This window comes from Pristiophorus japonicus, chromosome 15 (assembly GCF_044704955.1).
Source record: "Pristiophorus japonicus isolate sPriJap1 chromosome 15, sPriJap1.hap1, whole genome shotgun sequence".
Taxonomy (NCBI): Eukaryota; Metazoa; Chordata; class Chondrichthyes; family Pristiophoridae; genus Pristiophorus; species Pristiophorus japonicus.
This window is the reverse complement of record NC_091991.1, coordinates 153,420,186-153,441,836: the sequence shown is the minus strand read 5'-3', so window position 1 is coordinate 153,441,836 and position 21,651 is coordinate 153,420,186. Positions and strand designations below refer to the sequence as shown.

Genomic DNA, 21,651 nt, shown 5'->3' with positions numbered 1-21,651 from the left:
CGCTTCAACCACTCCCTGTGGTAGCGAGCTCCACATTCTCACCATTCTTTAGGTTAAAAAGTTTCTTCCGAATTATTGACCAGCTCCTTCGTAATGAACACACGTCAGCTAGTAAAAGGATGCATTGAAGTTATTGTATTCTATCATGATCAGAAATATTGTAGCAATCGAAGTGTTTTTTCCCTTAAGGAAGTGTCCAAGAGGAAATTGAAAGAGTTATTGGAACAGAGAGAGCTCCCAGAATGGAAGATCGGAAAGGAATGCCGTACACTGATGCAGTGTTGCATGAGATCCAGAGATTCGCTAACATCATTCCAATGAATATTCCACATGCAACAACCATGGATACATACTTCAGAGGGTTTTTCATTCCAAAGGTAAAGTCTTGAACTAATGATCAAAAATATCAATATAATGTTTCAATTCTATGATTCGTGAGTCATTTCTAATATCTTTCAATTGCTAATATCAAACTTCCACATGTAGGGATAATTAACGTGAGACTGGAGCCAAGCTCGTATTAAGATTGGAAATTCAAACTTTGAATCACATTAAGATAAGGATCATTAGCTAAAACATCACATTATTACAAAGTGTATAATCAACGTGGGGAATATATCAAATATGCCTTTCTATGTCTAGGGTTTAATATATAATGCCATATTTCACTTATTCGCATTGTCCTACATTAACCAACTTGAATCATATTGATTGAAAGAAAGAAGACTTGCATTTTTAATTAGTGTCTTTCACAACCACCAGATGTCTCAAAGCACTTTACAGCCACTGAAGTACTTTTGGAATGTAGTCACTGTTGTAATGTGGGAAATGCGGTAGCCAATTTGCGCACAGCAAACTCCCACAAACAGCAATGTGATAGACACCAGATAATCTGTTTTTGTTATGTTGATTGAGGGATAAATATTGGCCAGGACACCAAGAATACCTCCCCTGCTCTTCTTCGAAATAGTGCTATGGAATCTTTTACGTCCACCTGAGAGAGCAGACTGGACCTCGGTTTAACGTCTCATCCGAAAAACGTAAGGACGAAGTTAAGAGACCTAGGAGTCTTTAATAGACTCAAAGTTGAACATGTTCAACCAATGTACAGACACAATGAATAAAATCAATAGAATATTGAACTACATAGAGTAGAATATAGGGTAGAGGAGGTCATGGTTAACAGCTCTGGACAAACCTCACCTTGAGTATTGTGTCTGGTTCTGGGTGCTGAGAAACAAGGAATTCAAGCACTGGGAACAGTGCCGAGAAGACCTGCAAGACCAAGCTCTAGTGTCAGAAGTCCATGTTATTGGGAAAGACTGGAGAAACTTGAGCTTTTAAATCTTGAAGGCAGGTGCCTGAGACGTGATCATATAGAGATAGTTAAAGTAATGGAAAAGGTAAATCTGGAATATTCTTTTAAATTGTGAAAGTAGAGCAAGGGGACACAGGTTCAAACTAGTAAAAGATAAATTTAGGACTGATATCAGGACGTTATTCGTCATTCAATACATTGCAGAGAGTAGTGCAAGCAAACTCCCTGGAATCCTTGAAGATACAATCAGATGCTACAATTTGGGGACTTCAGGAACTTCCTTGATGAACGAACTAAGATGGATGGAATAGTCTTCCTCATCGTTAAGTATCTTGCCAATTCAAAAGATATTTCCTATCGGGTGGGTTCGATAACAGCCAGGCAATCCATTCTGCCAGATTACTGGCCAGGCAATGAAGATGAACATCGACCCCAGTGATGCAGCCTACTGCTGCAAAAATGTCATCATTGCAGTGTCTGTGAAACAGCCAATGGAATGTGTCTATGCTTCTTAATGCGTCCGTTAATAAGCCTATAAGGAAAAAGCCTAACAGCTGTGCATGAAATGTTCACATTTTGGGTTTTCTATTGGTTTAAAGGGAATGCAGGTGATCCCATTGCTATCCTCAGTGCTGTACGATAAAACTCAATGGGAAAAGCCAAATGAGTTCAACCCATCTCACTTTCTGGATGCTGAGGGAAAGTTTGTAAAGAAAGTTGCCTTCATGCCTTTCTCTGCAGGTATCAACTAATTATTTTAATAAATGAATTTTTCATATAGTCATAATTTCTCTAGAGCTGAATACATTGCTTTATTTGCACCTGTTTGTGGATATTCCATTGCCAATTATTTTCCTAGGTTTGTTTTCATAAATAAAATAAAACAAAATTTGATATATTAGGGAACGTGAACTCTTAGGCTTCAGGTTGTCTCAGCAATCTCTAACACTAAGTTTGAATTGTACTTCGTGTCTATCTATTTATAATATAAATAAATTGTATCAATGAGAATGCTTGAAAGTATCAACATCGGCTTTCAACTTGCTTTCTGATTTGCTGAGTTCACCACATGGTATTATCGATCATGTGGTTAGCTGGAATGAATCAGATCGGAGAATCACATCCCACAATAAACACAGGTGGCAGCCATTGTACTTTCACACCAAATAAAAGTTGAAGTAGGTTGAATTGTTCCAACTATTTAAAAGTTGTAGCTGAAAATGTAACTAAATAAAAAGAAAAAGACTTGCATTTATATAACACCTTTCAAGACCTCAGGATGTTCCAAAGCACTTAACAGCCAATGAAGTACTTTTGAAGCGTAGTCCCTGCTGTAATGTAGAAAACGCAAGCTCCCACAAACAGCAGTAATAATGACCAGATAATCTGTTTTAGTTATGTTGAAGGATAAATATTAGCCAGGACACTAGGGATAACTCCCCTGTTCTTCTTCGAAATAGTGCCATAGGATCTTTTACTTCCACATGAGAGAGCAAATAGGGCCTCGGTTAAGCATCTCATCCAAAACACGACACCTCCAAGTGTAGCACTCCCTCAGTAATAAACTGGAGTGTCAGCCTAGATGTTTGCGCTCATCATTATCATAGGCAGTCCCTCGAAATCGAGGAAGACTTGCTTCCACTCAAAGTGAGTTCTCAGGTGACTGTATAGTCCAATACGGGAATTACAGTCTCTATCACAGGTGGGACAGACAGTGGTTGAAGGAAAGGGTGGGTGGGGAGTCTGGTTTGCCGCATGCTCCTCCCGCTGTCTGGCGTAGGACTTGAACCCACAACCTTCCGACTCAAGAGGTGAAAGTGCTACCCACTGAGTTAGGTTGAAGTAACTGTAAACATTTTAAAAATTCTAATTCTAATTGAACTTTTAACTAAGTTAAATCCATGAGTGGCTATGTCCTGAATAAACTTTATGTGTAATCCCAGTCTTAGCTGATTTTGCAAGCAATTGGAAAGTTTTAAAATTAAAAAGAACTTTGCCACTTTACGGAGTAGAACACTTTATGAATTTATTTCCTTCTGTATCTCAAAGGGCGACGGATTTGCATTGGGGAAAGCCTTGCCAAGATGGAGCTGTTTCTGTTCTTTACAACGCTGATGCAAAGATTTTCCTTCCGTGCTCCACCCGGAGCTCCCTTGGATCTCTCTCCATGTGTCGGCCTTACTTTATGTCCGAAGCCGCACCAAGTGTGTGCCGTACTCCGCCGACAATCACAGCCCATCGGGTTACCAACCCGCCAGGATTTGCCTGCAGTCTCCAGGAATTGAAGATTCATCTCCTGGACACATGCTACGACCAACACCCGGGAGGGAAATCAATGTGGCGTTAAAACAATGATGTGTTTTTGTTTTCATATTCTTTAAATACTTTTGCTTATTAATTGTAGAAATATTGGAAATGGGGAAAAAAAACTGTTTGACTGGGCAGCGCTGTTTGGAGGCAGGAGGTTATGTGATGAAACCTCCAGGGATACGCCCAACCAAAATTGTCAGCTTTATAAATTGCCCTGACAGGAAACTGCTAATGTCTCGATGTAATTACACCCTCCCACCAGACATGGCACTGTAGTGCCTCAGTTTGCCCTCTCTTAACTTCTCAGCCTCGACTGCAAAGAGACCCCAATGCTCCAGTCAATTCCATGCTTCCCAAATTGCTGTAGATTATGCTGTTCAACTAAATTATCACGTAAAATCAAAGTACCGTACAAAACAAGAACAGAATGTATGACTATAAAATGGGGCTGCATTATGTCTCTATACCATGGTCCAATTCACCCCTGCCCTCGAACCCCACTTCATCTGAACACTACCCATGATCCGGGCTCCCTGTGTGTATATTTAAAGGAGATTGACTAGTATATTGGTACAGCTGCCATCTTATGTCCACATCTCACCATGAAGTTTTGCATGTTAAATGTGTCCACACCCACCTGCTAGGTTTGTATGTAACCCTTTTGTGTGTGACGCCTGTAGATGGCGCCCTAATAGGTTTTCCAATGTTGATCGCAGCCCTAGGGTGTAACACAATGACCTGTGATGGAGAAATACACGAGCACATGTATTACATGCATGCAATTTGCATTGGGGAAAGCCTTGCCAAGATGGAGCTGTTTCTGTTTCTGTTCTTTACAGTGCTGATGCAAAGATTTGCCTTTTTAAAATGTGGACTGAATTATGTCCGTTTAATTATTCCCCTCCAGCCTGCTTCACTTGAAGAGGACATTGACGAGTAATTCTAACTATAACATGGTGTCTTGCTTAAGTATTTTAAATTATGCATGTAAATCTAAGCATTAAAAAATTATATTGCACATGAACTGGAATCTTTTCTGATCCTGTAGTTTATTGAAACTAGATTCTGGAAAATCAGCAAAAATGTGAGCATGCTATCACAGACATTTTTTCAGTTTCAGATAATGCCTCCTGACGGTTGTAGGATTTTGTACGTGTCAAACAAAGCCATGATAATTCAGTGGTGATTTCAGCCCATTTGTTCAAATGGAATTACTTTTTACAGTTCTGCTTTTAGCTCAATGCACAACATGTATTAAATCACATGAGTGCAACATGTAGCTCCTACATCCCTGGAAAAGCCAAACATTATTGCTCATAAATAACATGTCTGCATGTTAAGTGCGCGCTTTCATTTTTTTTATTGGTAACCTGACAATCTAATGACAGTGGGATATCGTTCACGGTGCTTCAGGTTCTTTTCACTATCAATAAATATACTGTTTGCTTTTATTGCGATTTCCTTCTCAAGAGTCATCCGAGTGTTTTCCATGTTCTCCAGTGACATCTGAGCATCTTTGAGTTTCTCCTGTAGGAGTGCGATGGACTCTGAGATTTCACCAACCTCACATATCAAGCTGTCAATGTTGGGAGACAAAAGGTGGGCAGAGTTGATGAGAAACTGGGTCATAGCATGTGATATAATAACAACAGCAACCATTTGAATAAATGCTGCCAGTGCACAGATCCCCTTCTCCCAAACATTGTGTCAACTTACTTTAATTGAGCAGGGTCTCTAGTGAGTTCCACATTGGGTCTGTAGGTCCTCTCATACAGTCTAGTTTGAGCTACCTTCAGTGGAGCCTCCTTGTCCTTTATGGCCTGTTTTAGATTGGCAATGTTCCTCTCCTGGGCTGCAATCTGCTCAAGTATCTGTTCAAAGGAAACAAAAATAGGATGAGGGTGTACAATCTCTACAAAGTCTCCACTCATTTACATTAATGCAATAATTAACAGAAATTCATATTCTCTTTGGAGGAAGATATAGCCTATTGAATTGTCACATCCCACTGGTATCCACATGGGGGTGAATTTTGTGAGACGAGGTTCCCAACATGGAGCCTTATCAGCAGCTCACACATAAAACAGAGGATTTGATTGACAATAAGATGTGAGCTTCTGCCAATGACATTAATATTAACTGAATTGCTGCTATTAATATACATAGATAAAGGCAGTTTAACACATCAAAGTTGCTCGTCTAAAGACAATATTCAGTCAATTGTGTCTCCACTCAATCAACAAAATAACTTGCATTTATACAGTGCTTTTAAAATAATTAACCGTCCCAAGGTGCTTCACAGGAGCGTTAGCAAACAAAATTTGGTGTCGAGCCACATAGGGAGATATTAGCACAGGTGACCAAAAGCTTGGTCAAAGAGTTAGGTTGAAAGAGGTGTCTTCAAGGAGGAAAGAGAGGGAGCAAGACAGAAAGGTTTAGGGAGGGAATTCCAGAGCTTAGGCCCTAGACAACTGAAGGCACGGCCACCAATGGTGGTGCGATTAAAATTGGGGATGCACAGAGGTCAGAATTGGAGGAGCACAGACATCTCGGGTGGATAGTGGTGTTGTAGGGGTGCCTGAGGAAGAGAGTGTTTGAGGATCAGGCCCTCAAATCTGGCACCAAGCTTATGGTCTACAGAGCTGTAGTGATACCCACCCTCTTGTATGGCTCAGAGACCATGGACCATACACAGTAGACACCTCAAATCGCTGGAGAAATACCACCAATGATGTCTCCGCAAGATCCTGCAAATCCCCTGGGAGGACAGACGCACCAACGTCAGTGTTCTCGATCAGGCCAACATCCCCAGCATCGAAGCACTGACCACACTCGACCAGCGGGCCACATTGTCCGCATACCCGACACAACACTCCCAAAGCAAGCACTCTACTCGGAACTCCTACACGGCAGGCGAGCCCCAGGTGGGCAGAGGAAATGTTTCAAGGACACCCTCAAAGCCTCCTTGATAAAGTGCAACATCCCTTCCCACACCTGGGAGTCCCTGGCCAAAGACCACCCTAAGTGGAGGAAGAGCATCCGGGAGGGCGCTGAGCACCTTGAGTCTCATCACCGAGAGCATGCAGAAAACAAGTGCAGACAGCGGAAGGAGCGTGCGGCAAACCAGACTCTCCACCCACCCTTTCCTCTAATGACTGTCTGTCCCACCTGTGACAGAGACTGTAATTCCTGTATTGGACTGTTCCGTCACCTAAGAACTCACTTTTGGAGTGGAAGCAAGTCTTCCTCGATTTCGAGGGACTGCCTATGATGAGGGCAGAAGGAGGCTAGGGAGATAGGGAGCAGCAAGGCTATTTAACTTCCCAAAGGTTCTGCAGAGCTTCTCCCTGACCCTTCAAATAAGTCAAGTAAAGCACCAGCACACTTGAGTGAGCTTTTGCCCCACATTTGTACAGTCCACTTCCTTTTCATTCAAAATTCAAATTGTCTGTTAATTCAGGTTGAAACTGTGCAAAAAAAAGCCTATAGAAATATCCACCCATAATAGCATCGAACATTTACAATTAAATTATCTCCAGTTTTAGGGTTCTATATTTGATGTCATTTAGAAATAAAAGTGAAGGTTAAGTGACTTAGAATCAGCTGACCAGGGCATTTACCTTTCTCAGATGATGGTCCAACTTGGCCTTTGTGTCATCGAGCTCTTCCAGACGCTTGTTAAAAGCAGCGTTGACTCTATCGTACTGCTCACGCAGATCTTCCGAGGTCTCGAGCAGCACGTTGTCAACCAGACAACGAAGGTTAATGGAGGCCATTCGCTGCTGTTCAGCTTTGTAAATGTTACAGTGAGTGAACTGGGCCCAAGACTCCGGAGTAGAACTACTGTGAGATTAAAGATAAAACAACAGCTCAAGACTCAGTAGTTACTCTGTGCAGAACTACTTTCTGTATTACCGAATGACATACGTTAAAAACACAAGCTACAGTGGAGATGGGTGTGCAGCAACTTTTCAGAGGGCAGTTTCCTCTCACTTGCTGTCAACCGTGGCTCTGTGGGTAGCACTCTTGCCTGTAATTCAGAAAGTTGCAGGTTCAAGCCCCACTCCAGGTACACAATCTAGGACTGCAGTACTGAGGGGGTGCTGCACTGTTGGAGCTGCTGTCTTTCCGATGAGACATTAAACGTTGTTTTCGAGTTTAAACATGCAATAAATTCGCATTAGCTGTGTTTGATAGTTTTTCATTTAATGCACATCGCAAGAAGTGTTAAGGCGCCCTCCAATGGTGAATATAATTCCATAAATTATATTTTTTGCAATTTCTTTTTACATGTTGATATGCTCATGATGTAGAGTATATAGCTAATATATTGTGATAGCGAGTGAGTTGTACTGAGTAGCTTGGCTTCTAGATAACCTTGGAGGTTGATTGAAGGAGTAGTAATGATACCACTCCAAAATTACAACAGTGACTACATTTCAAATACTCGTCATTGTCACTTTGGGACGTTGTGAAAGGTGATATATAAATGCAAGTTCATTCTTACTGATGTGTGCTGCCGTGCTTTCCCTTGCGTACAACTTATGTGTCGACCAACAGCTGCCAGTGAACCAAGAACGGGGACCCGATTTCAAACAATTCTCCTGGTTCGTGCCAGGTTTCTTGGGCTGAGCTACCTTCCATTGTGTCTCAGTCCACATTCACACGTGCGGGTTAGGGACCCTTGAGTTGGATGTACCAACTGGTTGCAGTTAGCAGAAATCCCAGGAGCATGTTGCCCATTCTGGTGTCTGGGGTTGCCAACCCTCCAGGATTGTCCTGGAGTCTCCAGGAATTCACGGATAATCTCCAGGACACATCTGCGAGCAATCCCGAGAAGATCATCATTGGGGCATTAAAATAAAGTGTTTTATTTCATTTTCTTTTAACACTTTTGTTTAATAAAAATATTGGAGATGGGAAAAAAAAGGCTGTTTGACTGATGGTCAAGAATCCTCCAATCGGGTAATAAAGAATCTGTTCACTTGCCGATTGGTGCATGAAGATGGGGCGTTGTGAGGACGGGTGTGTCGGGCGACCAATGGCAGGAGTGTGGGGGTGGGGCAGCTGGAGATGGGTGATCATGTGATGAAACCTCCAGGAGTACGTCCGACCAGATCCGGGGTGGGGTCACTGTGGTCTAGGCAGTAGTGTGGCTGGATCTAGTTTGATGTGGTGCTTGGTGATTTTTTGGGGGATGTTGTGGGCACCTTTTACCAATATGGCTTGCTCTTGGGGCACAGCCAAAAGATAGGAAAGACTGTGATCCCCAACAGTCTGCTGTGACTCCAGGATTCCACCTGTGCAAACAAGGCAAGGGTTTGTCCAAACATAGACTGGGACCATGTGTGCCAGGTGATGAATGAAATCCCAGTTGTCTGTAGGTAAGGTGCATCCCAGGTCTCTCTTGTCCAGGGTATTTTTGCTGGAGTTGTAATTTCTGGACACATGAAAATAAATGTCATTCGATCTCTACAAAATGAATTTTGCCGTGCCTTCAATGTCTAAGGCTGCAAGTGGTTATGTGACTCTGGTCCAATTGGCCTAGTCAGTTAGGCAACGATTAATTTTAAGTATTAAGTGTTGTTTTGTTTGGATGGAATTTGACTTGAAGGTTACTAAAGGATTTGAAGGCCTCATCAACATTATTTGATTTCTGAATATGAATTTGAATTTGCCTTACTTGTCCTCAAACTTGGCAGAGTTTGGATGGAATTGAATGTTCGTGCTCTGGTTGTTGAGGCCTCCGGCCTTGATGTCAATCTTATAGGCCTCATATTTCTCTGACCAGTCCATCTCCAAGACTTCTTTGATATCTCTGTTCCTCCTGAGACAAGTGGTTTAGTACAATGGGAGAATAGTTAGAATACCATATTATTCAAGTAAAAATTGTTAAAGAATGTGTACAGCAGCTTCCAAAATAACAAACCTAAGAAGTTGTTTTTGCTTAATGGCTGAACTCCCTTTTCTGAAAATGTTAATGTTAACTTTGAGGCTTAAGCAATACACACAGGGGAAATGGATGCATAATGGATGTAATGAGTCGCAAAAGCATTGACTTGAAGTTTTATGTAGGTGCCTTGCCAGGCAGCCATTTTCCTGTGTGGGTTGGAGCAGTGAGTGTTAGCAGATTAATTGGCCAGAGTGGCATTGCAGCCAAGCCCAACCCTGCTCTCAACCAACAGATACAGTTTCCAACTGGGGTCACAAGATAGCAATTAGGATCTGGCCTTCCTCTCCCCGCCTATCGGAGCTGAGGCCAATTCTGGAAGGCTACCTGATGCCCCAGCTGAGATCAGTTAAAGAAAGCAAAGACGAGAGTTCGAACCCAGGGCTTTACTGGTCCACATTGCTCACTAAATAAACTCGCCCAAGCTGTTGGGAGAGTGAGTTTTGGTGCACCATTTGAAAGCACGGGTTTAAAACATCAACTTTTGAAGAGTTAACAATTAAGCCAGGCCAGAGAAAAGTGGAGATACACAATGTTTCAGTCAGCATCTGAATCGAGGAAAAGAGAGATTAATCTTTTGATTCAAAGGTTTCATCCTTGGAATGCTGATTGGCCTGTTGTGCACCTTCATTTTTTTATGGTTTTATTTCAGTTTATAGTTTTTGGGGTTGAGGAAAGGTTCTTTTTATATTTTAAGTGTTCTGACACACTGTTCACACAGTTGCAGTTTACACTTTGAAAAGCTGTACAAAACTAAAACGCACTGCGCTGCCGAAAAGGGTGGTGGAAGCAGATTCAGTACTAGTGTTCAAATGGAAATTGGATAAATACTTGAAGGGGAGGAAATTGCAGCTCTATGGGAAACAAACAGGGGAGTGGAACTAATTGGATAGCTCTTTCAAAGAGCCATGATGGGCCAAATGGCCTCCTTCTGTGTTATATGGTTCTATATGATTGTATGATTCCACTAAAATGAAACATTTATTTAATCAGAAGGCAAGGGGTTATGTTCCTGCATGCATCATGGCCTTCCTACTTAATTGAATGCTGGATTGAGAGGGCTGTCCCATGAGGAGAGATTGAGCAGAAGGGGCCTATATTCTCTGCAGTTCAGAGGTGTTCTCATTAGAAGTATAAAATTCTTAGAGGACTTGACAAGGTAAATGCTGAGAGGCTGTTTCCCCTGGCTGGACAGTCTAGAACTAGGGATCATAGTCTCAGGATAAGATGTCGGCCATTTAGGACTGAGATGAGGAGAAATTTCTTCACGCAGAGTTTAGTGAATCTTTGGCATTCTCTACCCCAGAGGACTGTGGATGCTCAGTTGTTGAGTATATTCAAGGCTGAGAATGAGAGATTGTTGGGTACTAAGGGAATCAAGGAGTATGGGGATAGGGCAGGAAAGCGGAGTTGATGCAGAAGTTCAGCTATGATCTTATTGAATGGTGGAGCAGGCTCGAGCAGCCGTATGGCCTACACCTGCTCCTAATTCTTATGTCCCTATGTGTTCTTTCGATGGTTATGTAGTGGAAAATTCCTCCAATTAGTGCCCAAGCTAGAAATTTGCGGTTTCTGAAACACTGCATCTGAACTGGTGACTATACTATAAACTCCGCAAATTAATTTCATTTCCCACTTAATTTATCACTGATTTAAAAAAATTACAAAAATCGCAAAAATAACAAAAAAAATCAAATGAGTTACAATCATTTTTAATTGATTTTAAAAAAGGGTCCTGGTGGTGAGTTTCCCCCTTTAAACATAAGATATAAAATTACCGAGCAATGTTTTTGAACATAAATTTAAGACTTCCCTGTGGGTCGCTGTCACCTCAGAGAGTAAGTAAATAATTTGAAATTAAAGACATAACATAGAGTGTACTGGAGAGGCAATGAAAAAGTAATGAATCTAATGGCATTTTGTCCCTGACAATAATGAACTTACCTTATCTGAGTAATGACTTGATCCAAAGTTCGCTTCAAAATTCCTTGTACATTTCGAATCAGATCAACTTCCTGCGTTAAAAAGAAATAATTTGATAGGATGTTGTTTCGGAAAAGGTGCATTACTGATAGAGCTTTCATTGCTTGGTGCTCCGAACTGTGAACTAGTGATCATTCCAGGTGCAAGCAAGCCTTATATAACATTCATTGACACCGGTAATGCAGCAACACACACACAGCGTTCTAGAAATTCTGGTTTCCTGTTTGCCACATTTCTCTCTCCTTCCTTCTTCTCCTAAAGGTACTGACTTATGCCGAATGCAGTACCCTGGATGCCAGCAACCTACGGTACCTTAACCTTCACCGTCGATATAGCTCATTACCATGCAAAGTGGGCGCATTTAATCCACCGAGCAAGTAGGATGGTAGCTCCTTCTCATTGCTAGGGTGTTAGCCATTGATGAAACAAGTACTGATGCATCCCGGCTATTGTTCAATTAATCTCATGGTACAGGTGTTTCTTTCAATTGAATCTTAATAGTATTATGACAGTGATACTATATTTTCATGGTGACTAAAGCTCATATAACTGATGGAGGTGATTGCGTGATTTCTATCAACTTACGGCAAGAATTTGTTCTGGTTCTACCTGTTCTGGGCTCAGTGAAATAGAAATCTACTATTTGTGATTACATTGTAAAATATTGCACTGTGGACAGAAACTTTGTCAATGGATGAATGAACACAACTGAAGTTGTGTAGAATTATGGATAGTTGGGGATGAGTAATAAGGCTATGATTTACTTCAGGGGTACAGAGTCAATAAAAGCAGTCTGATTTATGAGAGTCAGGTAAACACAGTATTAAATTATACACACATGCTCCTTTTTTCTGTCATCTGTAACATATGGGATAGTCTCAATATAATAAAAACAGTGCTAATGACAGTTCAAAACAGCATTGAAATTCCACAGATGGGATGTTATGCAGCAAAAAGACTTTTGCAGAATACTAAATGATTCACAGGAGAGGGTAGCAAAGATATTTTTTCAAGGTTACAAATCAGAATTATATGGAAATTATAAGTGTTTAATATATATGAATGTTATAGGCCCAGAAATCCCGACCTCCCCAGGTCCGTACGGAGTGTGTACGAACCCGGGAAGGCATCACGAAAGCTGGTTTTCAGCACACAATGCGCATGTACTGAAAACCAGCTTTTCCAATCTGACAAGCTGGAGCTGGACAGATCTTCCATATCTCAGCAGCGAGGTCATTCACGGGCAAGGCTGCAGTATTTACCCATATCTTGCCCGGAAAATTTCCTCAAAACTCTTGCGCCTGATAAAAGCAGGTGCATGGCATACCTTTACAGGCATAAGAGTTTAAAAATACACAAAAACATTTTAAAATAAAATTATAAAACACATTTAATTGTTAAAAACCCTCCCCACTATGGTAAGTTTATTTTAAACCATAATTATTTTTTTTTTTAAATTGGAAAAATATATTTTTTTATAATACAGAAATAACTTTAATTAAAATTCATAAAAATATGTGGTGTATTTTTTCTATTTTTTATTAGTGTTTTGGGTGTTTGGGAGGGTTTTCTCATTCATAATAAAGGGAACGCCATCTTACGGAGTTCCCATTAAAAAACATAGAAACATAGAAAATAGGTGCAGGAGTAGGCCATTCGGCCCTTCGAGCCTGCACCACCATTCAATAAGATCATGGCTGATCATTCACCTCAGTACCCCTTTCCTGCTTTCTCTCCATAACCCTTGATAGAGCGAATAGGGAAAGACTAGTTCCTCCAGTTAGGAGTCAGTGATGAGGAGTCATCAGTTAAAGATTGCCGCTGAGCGTGAGTAGAGAGAATTAACATACAGAGTTGTTAGAGGATGGAATGCATTGTTACAGGCAACAGCTGGGGCAGGGAAAAGTAGATATGGTTGAAGAAGATGACTGAGAACATACTTTACCTTGATTGGCTGCCAGAGCCATGTGACTGCAGCTCCAGCCCTGCGCACGTCCTGACGTGCACACACTGCGATGCGCAGTCAGGGAGGGCTTCAAGACCGAGAACTCGCGTGGTCTCAGCAGCTTCAGGTAAGTGCGCATCTATTTTAGATTTTTCCCTCGATCAGCCGCGGGAAGCAGCCGACCGGAATTTCGAGGCCAATTGGGTTGAAATTGCCCTGTTTTATCAGAGCCGTTGCCGCTCGGTCAGCGAGGAGGGACCGACATTTTCTAAATTGCCCTCCTTTATTTTTGGAGTGGTGTACGGGACCGCCCTGGCCATCTTCCCGCCATGTCGGGCACGCGCTGACCCCCTTACCAACCGGCGACGAGCCCCTTTTCACCCCGCACAGGAAATTGCCCCGCGGGAGCGGAGCGGCTGCCGGTCAGTGCCCCCGACAGCTTTCCCCGGCGGGAAGCTTATTATGGCTCGGCGGCGCGTTCGCCCTTAAAGGGGAGGGCGCACTGCCACAGCCACTATTTTATTTTAATTGTCGCCCGACTCCAATGGTGGCCACGGGTTCAGCCGGGCTGCCAACAGGCTCTCTTGGGTGCCAGGCCGCTGGGCCGGCCGAAAACCTCCCTGGTGGCCCAGTGGACCTAACTGAAATAAATGCAGAGTTCGCAGTGGCCCTCCGCTTTAACTGAAGGGGAGGGACATTGTGACGCATCAGCGCGGCGCTGATGAGTCGGAGCGGCAACCGGCCTGACCCAACGGCACTTCCGCTCCGCCGCCATCCGCAACACCACACCGAAACCTCCAAAAAATAACAACCTCAATGTCGCTTTAATCTCCGCACCATGGATTGGGGCGGAGAAAAAAATAACAAATTGGTAAGTGCGGCATGTTTGGGGCGGAGAGCAATTTTGGCCCCAAGTATTTACAATTTCTGTCTTTATTTAACCTATAGATACATTGACTTTTTTCCAGCCCATTCACAGAGATGACTGCACTGACTCCCATTTTAAAACACACAAATAATTTGCTTGCTGACCAATAACAATAGTAATTCATTGGATGTGAAGCACTTTGGGACACTCTGAGCATGTGATAAGATGCTATAGAAATGCAACTTCTTTTAACAACAAAGTATGAACACATCAAGGCAGTTTTCTGTATTGATGGCCCTGAAATTCCGGGTGGCCTTCCCTCGGACATTTTGGAGAAAAAATACGCACCTACCTTAAGCTGGTGCCCACGTTGGACCTTCCGATGGTGTGGCCTCCTTCGACTGCGATTTGCAGCGCATGCACGTCGACGTGTGCGCAGGCCTTGCGCTGGAGTCACATGGCTCTGGGCAGCCAATCAGGTAAGGTATCATAGTAATAGGAGTTCCACAGGGTCCTAAACTCCTATTACTATGATTGTGATAGACCCAAAACACCCAAAACACAGCCCCAAACACCCAAAACAGTAATAAAAAATAGAAAATAATTACACTACGTTCATTTAAATTAAAGTTATTGATGTCTTTAAAAAAAATAATTTCCCTATGTTTTTTTAAATAAACTTACATTTGTGGGGAGGGTTTTTAATGATAAAATATGCTTTAATAACTTTATTTTTAGATGTTTTCGTGTTTTTTTAAAACACTTGCGCCTGTAAAAGTAGGCTATGCTTTTTCTTGACAGAAACTTGACAGATCGGAAATGCCAGTTTCCAGCGCATGCACATTGCGCACTGGAAACTGGCTTTTCCGATGCCTTCCTAGGTCCGTAGGAACTCTATACGGACCCGGGGAGGCCAGAATTTCAGGGCCGATATCTTGGCATAAAAAGTCAGTGTGACAATTTGAGATTTTGTTTTTAATCCAAAATAAGATCACTTACTTACATTCATGCATAAAAATCCTTTGAATCTTTTACATGCAGCAATTTAAAATCATTTGATTCAGCAACAACAACTTGCATTTATGTAGCGCCTTTAACATAGTAAAACGTCCTAAGGCGTTTCACAGGAGCGTTATCAACCAAAATGTGACACCAAACCACATAAGGAAATATTAGGACAGGTGACCAAAAGCTTGATCAAAGAGGTAGGTTTCAAGGAATGTCTTAAGGGAGGCGAGAGGGGCAGAGAGGTTTAGGGAAGGAATTCCAGAACTTAGGGCCCAGGCAGTTGAAGGTATGGTCGCCAATGGTGGAGCGATAAAAATCAGGGATGTGCAAGAGGCCAGAATTGGAGGAGCGCAGAGATCTTGGAGGGTTGTTGGGCTGGAGAAGATTGCAGAGATAGGGAGGGGAGAAGCCATGGAGGGATTTGAAAATAAGAATGAGAATGTTTAAATCAAGTTGTTGCTGGACGAGGAGTAAGATGGGCAGCAATTTAAACCTTCATTTACATTTTGACATTGGTACATAAGTTACAGAGAAGCAGTCTTCCTGCCTGTTTATCTATATCAATAAGTGATAGTTCTCTTGATATTGTTAACATTTAAGAATGACAACTGGTGAATGTCCTCCGTCATATGTATATGAACCTTGAGTTGGAAATCAATTATATTGAGAACGTTTCTTTCTTTCCACCTTTATTTACACAAGGTGACAGTACAAAATTGCTATTGCTCATGCAAAAAGGTTACTGGCAGGTAACAGGTTTGACCTTTTATCCATCACATACACCATGGCAAGTATAGATAATAATATAGCAGTGAGCACTCTGAAAGGCTCCCTAAAGCAATTATACATTGACGCTATGATCAATCAAAGTAGAATGAACCTACGAATCACGTGTTAAATGTATTTATTGTACTTAGATGTTTGCCCCCTCCTCCCCTCCATTCTGTGTCTCAGACATGCTGAACTTAATATCATTTTGTTTCGTGTTGATTTATGAGGAGGATGAGCGGCATTAAAATACATCATTTAAACTGGCCCAGGACACAGCCAATATGTCTGGTTAAAGTCTGTGTCAGGCTGAGGTAACACTGAAACAAGAAAATTACATCCCAGAGAAAATAAATGAATCTATCTCTAATGGAGCTTTCAGAGAGCCGTCATGGACATGATTGGCCGAAAGGCCTCCTTCCGCACTATGAAAAACCATGGACTGGATTTTCGGCTTTTAGGATTTCGGGGCGTTAATGACGGTGGGGCGGTCCTGAATGACCGCCTGGAAAAGGTTTGCACCTCAGTCAGCAAAATTGGGCAGCTGGGCCCTGAGTGTAGGGCAGAGCGGTAAAGGAGGCATTGCACACCTCTCTGAGGGCATTTGGCCGGCTAAAATCCCAAGCTAGAGAGCCGGCATGGGAGCGCTCTAAGAGAGGTCTGGGGGAAGAAAAAGAAAACCTGAAAAAAAAACACCAAATACATTCCCAATACATAGCCCACGCCACCACAACATAAATCGCAAAGACAATAAAAGAAAAAACAATCACACTTACCTGAGGTCGGCATTATTTACCTGAATGCAGCCGCTACAGCTTGGAATGCCTGCTTCCACAGGCATTCCCACCAGGGGGCGCTGCGGGGCACTATGGGTCAGGCGGGAGTCAAAAATTGAGCCGGTGTCGAAACCAGGGGCATTGCACGCTTCTTCTGGGCGGTAATGCTCCGTGCCCCGCCGAAACTGGCCCCGTAAATCCCGGCGGGGCACTGGAAGCTGGCTGCCCGCCCAGAAGAGGTCACCGTCGCCATTGCTGCCCCTCCGGGGCAAAAATAGAGGCAAACAGCAGCAGAAAATCCAGCCCCATGACTCTAAGGTGTGTCCTTGCTCCCATTGATAGTGGATCAATAATATTACAGTTAGGTTGCAATGCTGGCTACTTTGCAATCAGCAAATCTGGCGGCAGCGCAATTTGTTTTGTTGGTGCACACTGTCAGCACCCAATATATTCCCAAAATTATCCTCTTGGCATTAACAATATGAGCCGAGTGAGCACCATTGATTATTTCATAATAAATTTATGGGAGATCGAAGAACCTAGGGCACATCTTGACGTGAGGGAATAAAAACATGGAATGCATTTTAAATATATGCTTAAGTATGCCCAAATGTACACTCATCCTAAGATTATTGTTGTGAACAGGTTGATTTAAAGCTCTTCCACTGGCGCAGTGTCAGCAGTGTGTATGTGCAAAAAGGCCTGAAAATAGGTCTCCTGGTGATAGCAGAATAGTCACCGCCATTTAAACCTCTAGCTTGTAATTAGAGAGCACTCTGCACTGCCCACTCGAACCACTCCAAAAATGCTGTCAGTGTCATTTATTTTTAATTGGGAAACCTAGTTGAAGACCCAGGATCCGTAATGTAGAACACCACCAAGACTGAAAGAAAAAAAAACATGGGTGAATCAGGAAGTAGTGATCAAGTGACACTAAACTTGGCAATATAACTGCACTCTTATTTAAAAAGCCCATCTTTGTTTTCAAATCCCTCCATGGCCTTTCCCCTCCCTACCCCAGTAACCTCCTCCAGCCCTCCAAGATCTCTGCAGACCTACAATTCTGGCCTGTTGTGCATCTCCAGTTTTCATCGCTGCACCCCATAGGCAGCCATGCCTTCAGCTGCCAAGGCCCTAAGCTCTGGAATTCCTTGCCTAAACCTACCTCTTTGACATACTATCTCTTTATGTGGCTTGGTGTCAAATTTTGTCTGATTACGCTCCTGTGAAGCATCTTGGGATGTTATAATACATTAAAGGCACTATATAAATGCTAGTTGTTATTGTTGGTGCTGTTACAATGCGTTACTGGTCTGACACCAGGTGCTGCAGAGTACGAACCACAGCTAGCAATACCTTAACTCCGCTGTGGCCTGCTAACTGCATTCTCCCATCAAGTGCATGCACGTTCACATCCACATACAGTGCTCCTCAACCCAGCTACTAAACTGAGAGGGAGCTTCTACTTTCTTGAAACACGTAAAATAAAATCTGATGAAGCTTAGAAAGTGCTTTGGAGGTCTATCTAGCTCCTGGTTGCTTTTTAAACCCAGCTAGACACTGCACTGGTACTAGATGGCTTCCCTAAGAGCATCTCACAGCAGTGTGTCCTGGAGTCATATATAGAACATAGGAACAGAAATAGGGCATTCAGCCTTCGAGCCTGCTCCGCCATTCAATGAGAACATGGCTGATTTGTACCTCAACTCCATTTACCTGCCTTGGTTCTGTAACCCTTAATACCTTTACCTAACAAAAATCTATCAATCTCAGTTGTGAAATTTTCAATTGACCCCCAGCCTCAACAGTTTTTGGGGGGAGAGAGTTCCAGATCTCAACTAACCTGAAGAAGTGTGCCTGATATCACCCCTGAATGGTCTGACTCGAATTTTAAGATTATGCCCCCTTGTTGTGGACTCCCTCACCAAAGGAAACAGTGGGGCCAAAATTGCCCACCACTGGAAACGGGGCACACCTATCCTGTCTCTGTTGATTTTATCGGCGCGGTGAGTGAAATTCCGCTCTTTGGCTTTTTTTCCCGGCAGACCAGAAGTCAGTCATAAGGGGGGGTGGGTGTGATCTGAGCGGAAGTTCGCAGTCTAGAGGGGCGGAAATTGGGGGCAAGTGTAGTGTCCACCGCTGACAGTCATCACAGTGCCGCGTCACCACGGCCCTCCCCTTCACGTAAAAGGGAGAGCCTGCATGATTCTTTAAGCTTGGGCCACCAGGGAAGGTTTCAGCCGGGCCAGTGGTATGGCACCCAAGAGGGGGTGCCAGGCTGCCTGTTGGTGGCCCGGCCAAACCCAGGGGCATAATTGTCGACCCGCTATGGCAGTCGGATGACAAAAAAAAACATGGCGACAGCGGCAGTAGGTCCTCCCCTTAAATGGGAGCCATACTGCCATTTTAGAAGGACTGAAACCCTCACTGCACTGGCACAAAAAGCAGTTTTTTTGTTTTGTTTTTTTTGTTTTTTTTTTAAATTCGTAGCCAATCGTTCCAATTCTTTGTCAAATCACAAACGCCAGAGGTCACCTTGCACACGCCAAGGATCACTCTGCGCCAATGCTCTTAGCCAAAAGGCCTAGAGCCACTGCACCGTTCCTGGAAGTACTGCAATACCAGGTTTGTGCCATGGAGGTGGATGGGTCAGGTCCCCCACACACCTCCGTGGAGGTGGATGGGTCAAGCCACCCCACCCACCTCCTGTTTCCAAAAAAGCAAGCATATACCTTCCTGATCCAGGGAGAACCACCCGGAGGTCATGGTGGCTACTCCCCTGTCAGGTCAGTTACGCATGATCTTAGCCAAAAGGCCGAGAAGCAGTTTTTGGCACTGTGCGACAGGCGCGAGACTTTTTCGATGGAATTTTGCCATCGGTCGGGGGGGGTGTTACATCGCTGGATGACACACTTAGGATGGATCGGCAGCAGCGGAGTGGTAGTGGGGGGAGCGGGTCACAGCCGGAGTACCGCAGGAATGGAATTTACAAAATGCCAGCCGTTACATGAGAAATCGGCGGCCATTGCACTCCGCCGTGTGGCTGCCGATTTTCAGCGGAAACAGGCCTTAAGAGAAAGGGGCAATTTCAGCCCCAGTTTCTCTTGATCTAACCTATCAAATTCTTTATTCATCTTAAACACCTCATTTGGGTCACCCTTTAATCTTCCACACTCAAGGGACTACAAGCTTAGTCTATGCCACCTGTCATCATAATTTAACCCTTTAAGGCCCGGTATCATTCTGCACTGTACCCACTCCAAGGCCAATATATTCCTCCTGAGGTAGGGTGCACAGAACTGAATGCAGAATTCCAGATGTGGTATAAACAGTGCTTCCCACAACTTCCATCCCTTGGTATTCCAGAGATGAAAGCCAACAATCCATTCGTCTTTATTTGTACCTGACCACTAATTTTTAGACATTTCTGGACATGGACCCGCTGAAATCTCTCTGCTCCTCCAGGGATCCCAGCTTCTGACTCTGGGAAGATGGGGCTGTGTTACAAGAGTGGAAGCCACTCTGCAGGAATGCGATTAACTGCAACAGTTTGAGCAACAGTGGGGAAGGACACTGTATTTACCACTCACCCTGAGCAGCTCGTCTTCCACCCGGTCTTTCACCAGGTCTGGACCTTGGCGTCTTTCCCTGTTCTGCAGGTTGTCGGTGGAGATGAACAGGGCGATCTCGGTGGCGTCCAAGGCGATCTCCAGGCGTCTCTTCTGCTGGAGCAGGAGTTCGGTCTCTGCCAGCATGTCCTCGATTTCCCTTTTCAGTTCGGATTTCCAGAAGAAGATGTCCTGCAGCCTCTCGCCCAGTTTCTTGGTGGAGTTGGCCTGGGTGTCCTGAGTCAGCCTCTCCCTTTCCGACATGAGGGTCTTGGACTCGTTCCGCAAGTTTTCCGCCGTGTCCCGGTCGGCGAAGGACTGGTAGTACTTGGAATAATTGTTCTGTTGCCATTCCTCAGGGATGTACTTGGCCGTCCTGAAGCCTGCAGTGGCCAAGCCCGAGGATGAATGGAGACCTGTATTGTTGACTATACAGTAAGGTTTGCAGGGCAGCTCCTCTTCGGGAATACACCGCGCAACTTGCGGGTGAGTCACCAGAATTTCGGTGGCAGACATGGCTCCTTGTTCCTCTTTCCCTCTAAACTTTTTCAAGAAAAGATATATCAATACTTATGGGCATTGAGCTGGGGTAAACCTTTGCCTCGTCCAGTGCACTTGATTCCACCCTCTTTGGATGTGTCCAAGTCCTTGCAGCAAGCTGCCTGGCACCTCAACTTCTGTCACCAGAGTTTTTGTTGTGAGCGTATGTTGTTGCTCGGTTACCCGGGGTCGTTACTATGGTAAGAACGCATTGTTGCCCAACGTGATCCCTCTGTAAACTCCGTGGACCCATTGAGCAGCCTGCTCTCCCTCCCCGCCACTTCCCGGTCAAACATTACACATTGTTGCTATCAGGAGACTGGTAACATAAATATCGTGTAGTTACGGCTTTTAAATCAGCGTTCGTTTTCTTCAAAGCCTGTTCCCTAACTTTCCTCGTCTCCTTATTCAAGCTGTGTGTCAGATGTGTTGTTTAGAAGGTAGTGGGTTCACGGCCCATTCCAGAGACTTGAGCAAAAAAATCTAGGCTGACACTCCCAGTGCAGTACTGAGGGAGTGCTGCACCGTCGGAGATGACGTCTTTTCGTTAAACCGAGGCCCCGTCTGCTCTCTCAGG

General features: G+C 43.7%; 2 protein-coding genes and 1 pseudogene across 2 annotated transcripts in view; 1 reads left to right on the top strand and 2 right to left on the bottom strand.

The window, feature by feature from the left end:
- LOC139281618 (uncharacterized) overlaps window positions 1-3,603 on the top strand; it is a 123,293-nt gene extending 119,690 nt beyond the window's left edge. The window contains exons 22-24 of the mRNA XM_070901765.1: window positions 190-377; window positions 1,918-2,059; window positions 3,368-3,603. Of these exons, the coding sequence (XP_070757866.1) occupies window positions 190-377; window positions 1,918-2,059; window positions 3,368-3,603 (566 nt within the window). The remainder of the gene's footprint in view (window positions 1-189; window positions 378-1,917; window positions 2,060-3,367) is intronic.
- Window positions 3,604-4,727: 1,124 nt separating this feature from the next.
- Window positions 4,728-21,239, bottom strand: tekt4 (tektin 4). Its single transcript, XM_070856776.1, has 6 exons — window positions 20,517-21,239; window positions 11,523-11,593; window positions 9,312-9,455; window positions 7,249-7,471; window positions 5,345-5,499; window positions 4,728-5,204 (listed from the first exon to the last, which is right to left on the bottom strand). The coding sequence occupies exons 1-6, from the start codon at window positions 21,048-21,050 to the stop codon at window positions 4,988-4,990; spliced, it is 1,344 nt and encodes a 447-aa protein (XP_070712877.1). The 5' UTR covers window positions 21,051-21,239; the 3' UTR covers window positions 4,728-4,987.
- On the bottom strand, window positions 19,515-19,753 carry LOC139226023 (U2 spliceosomal RNA; annotated as a pseudogene).
- Window positions 21,240-21,651: the final 412 nt, after the last annotated feature.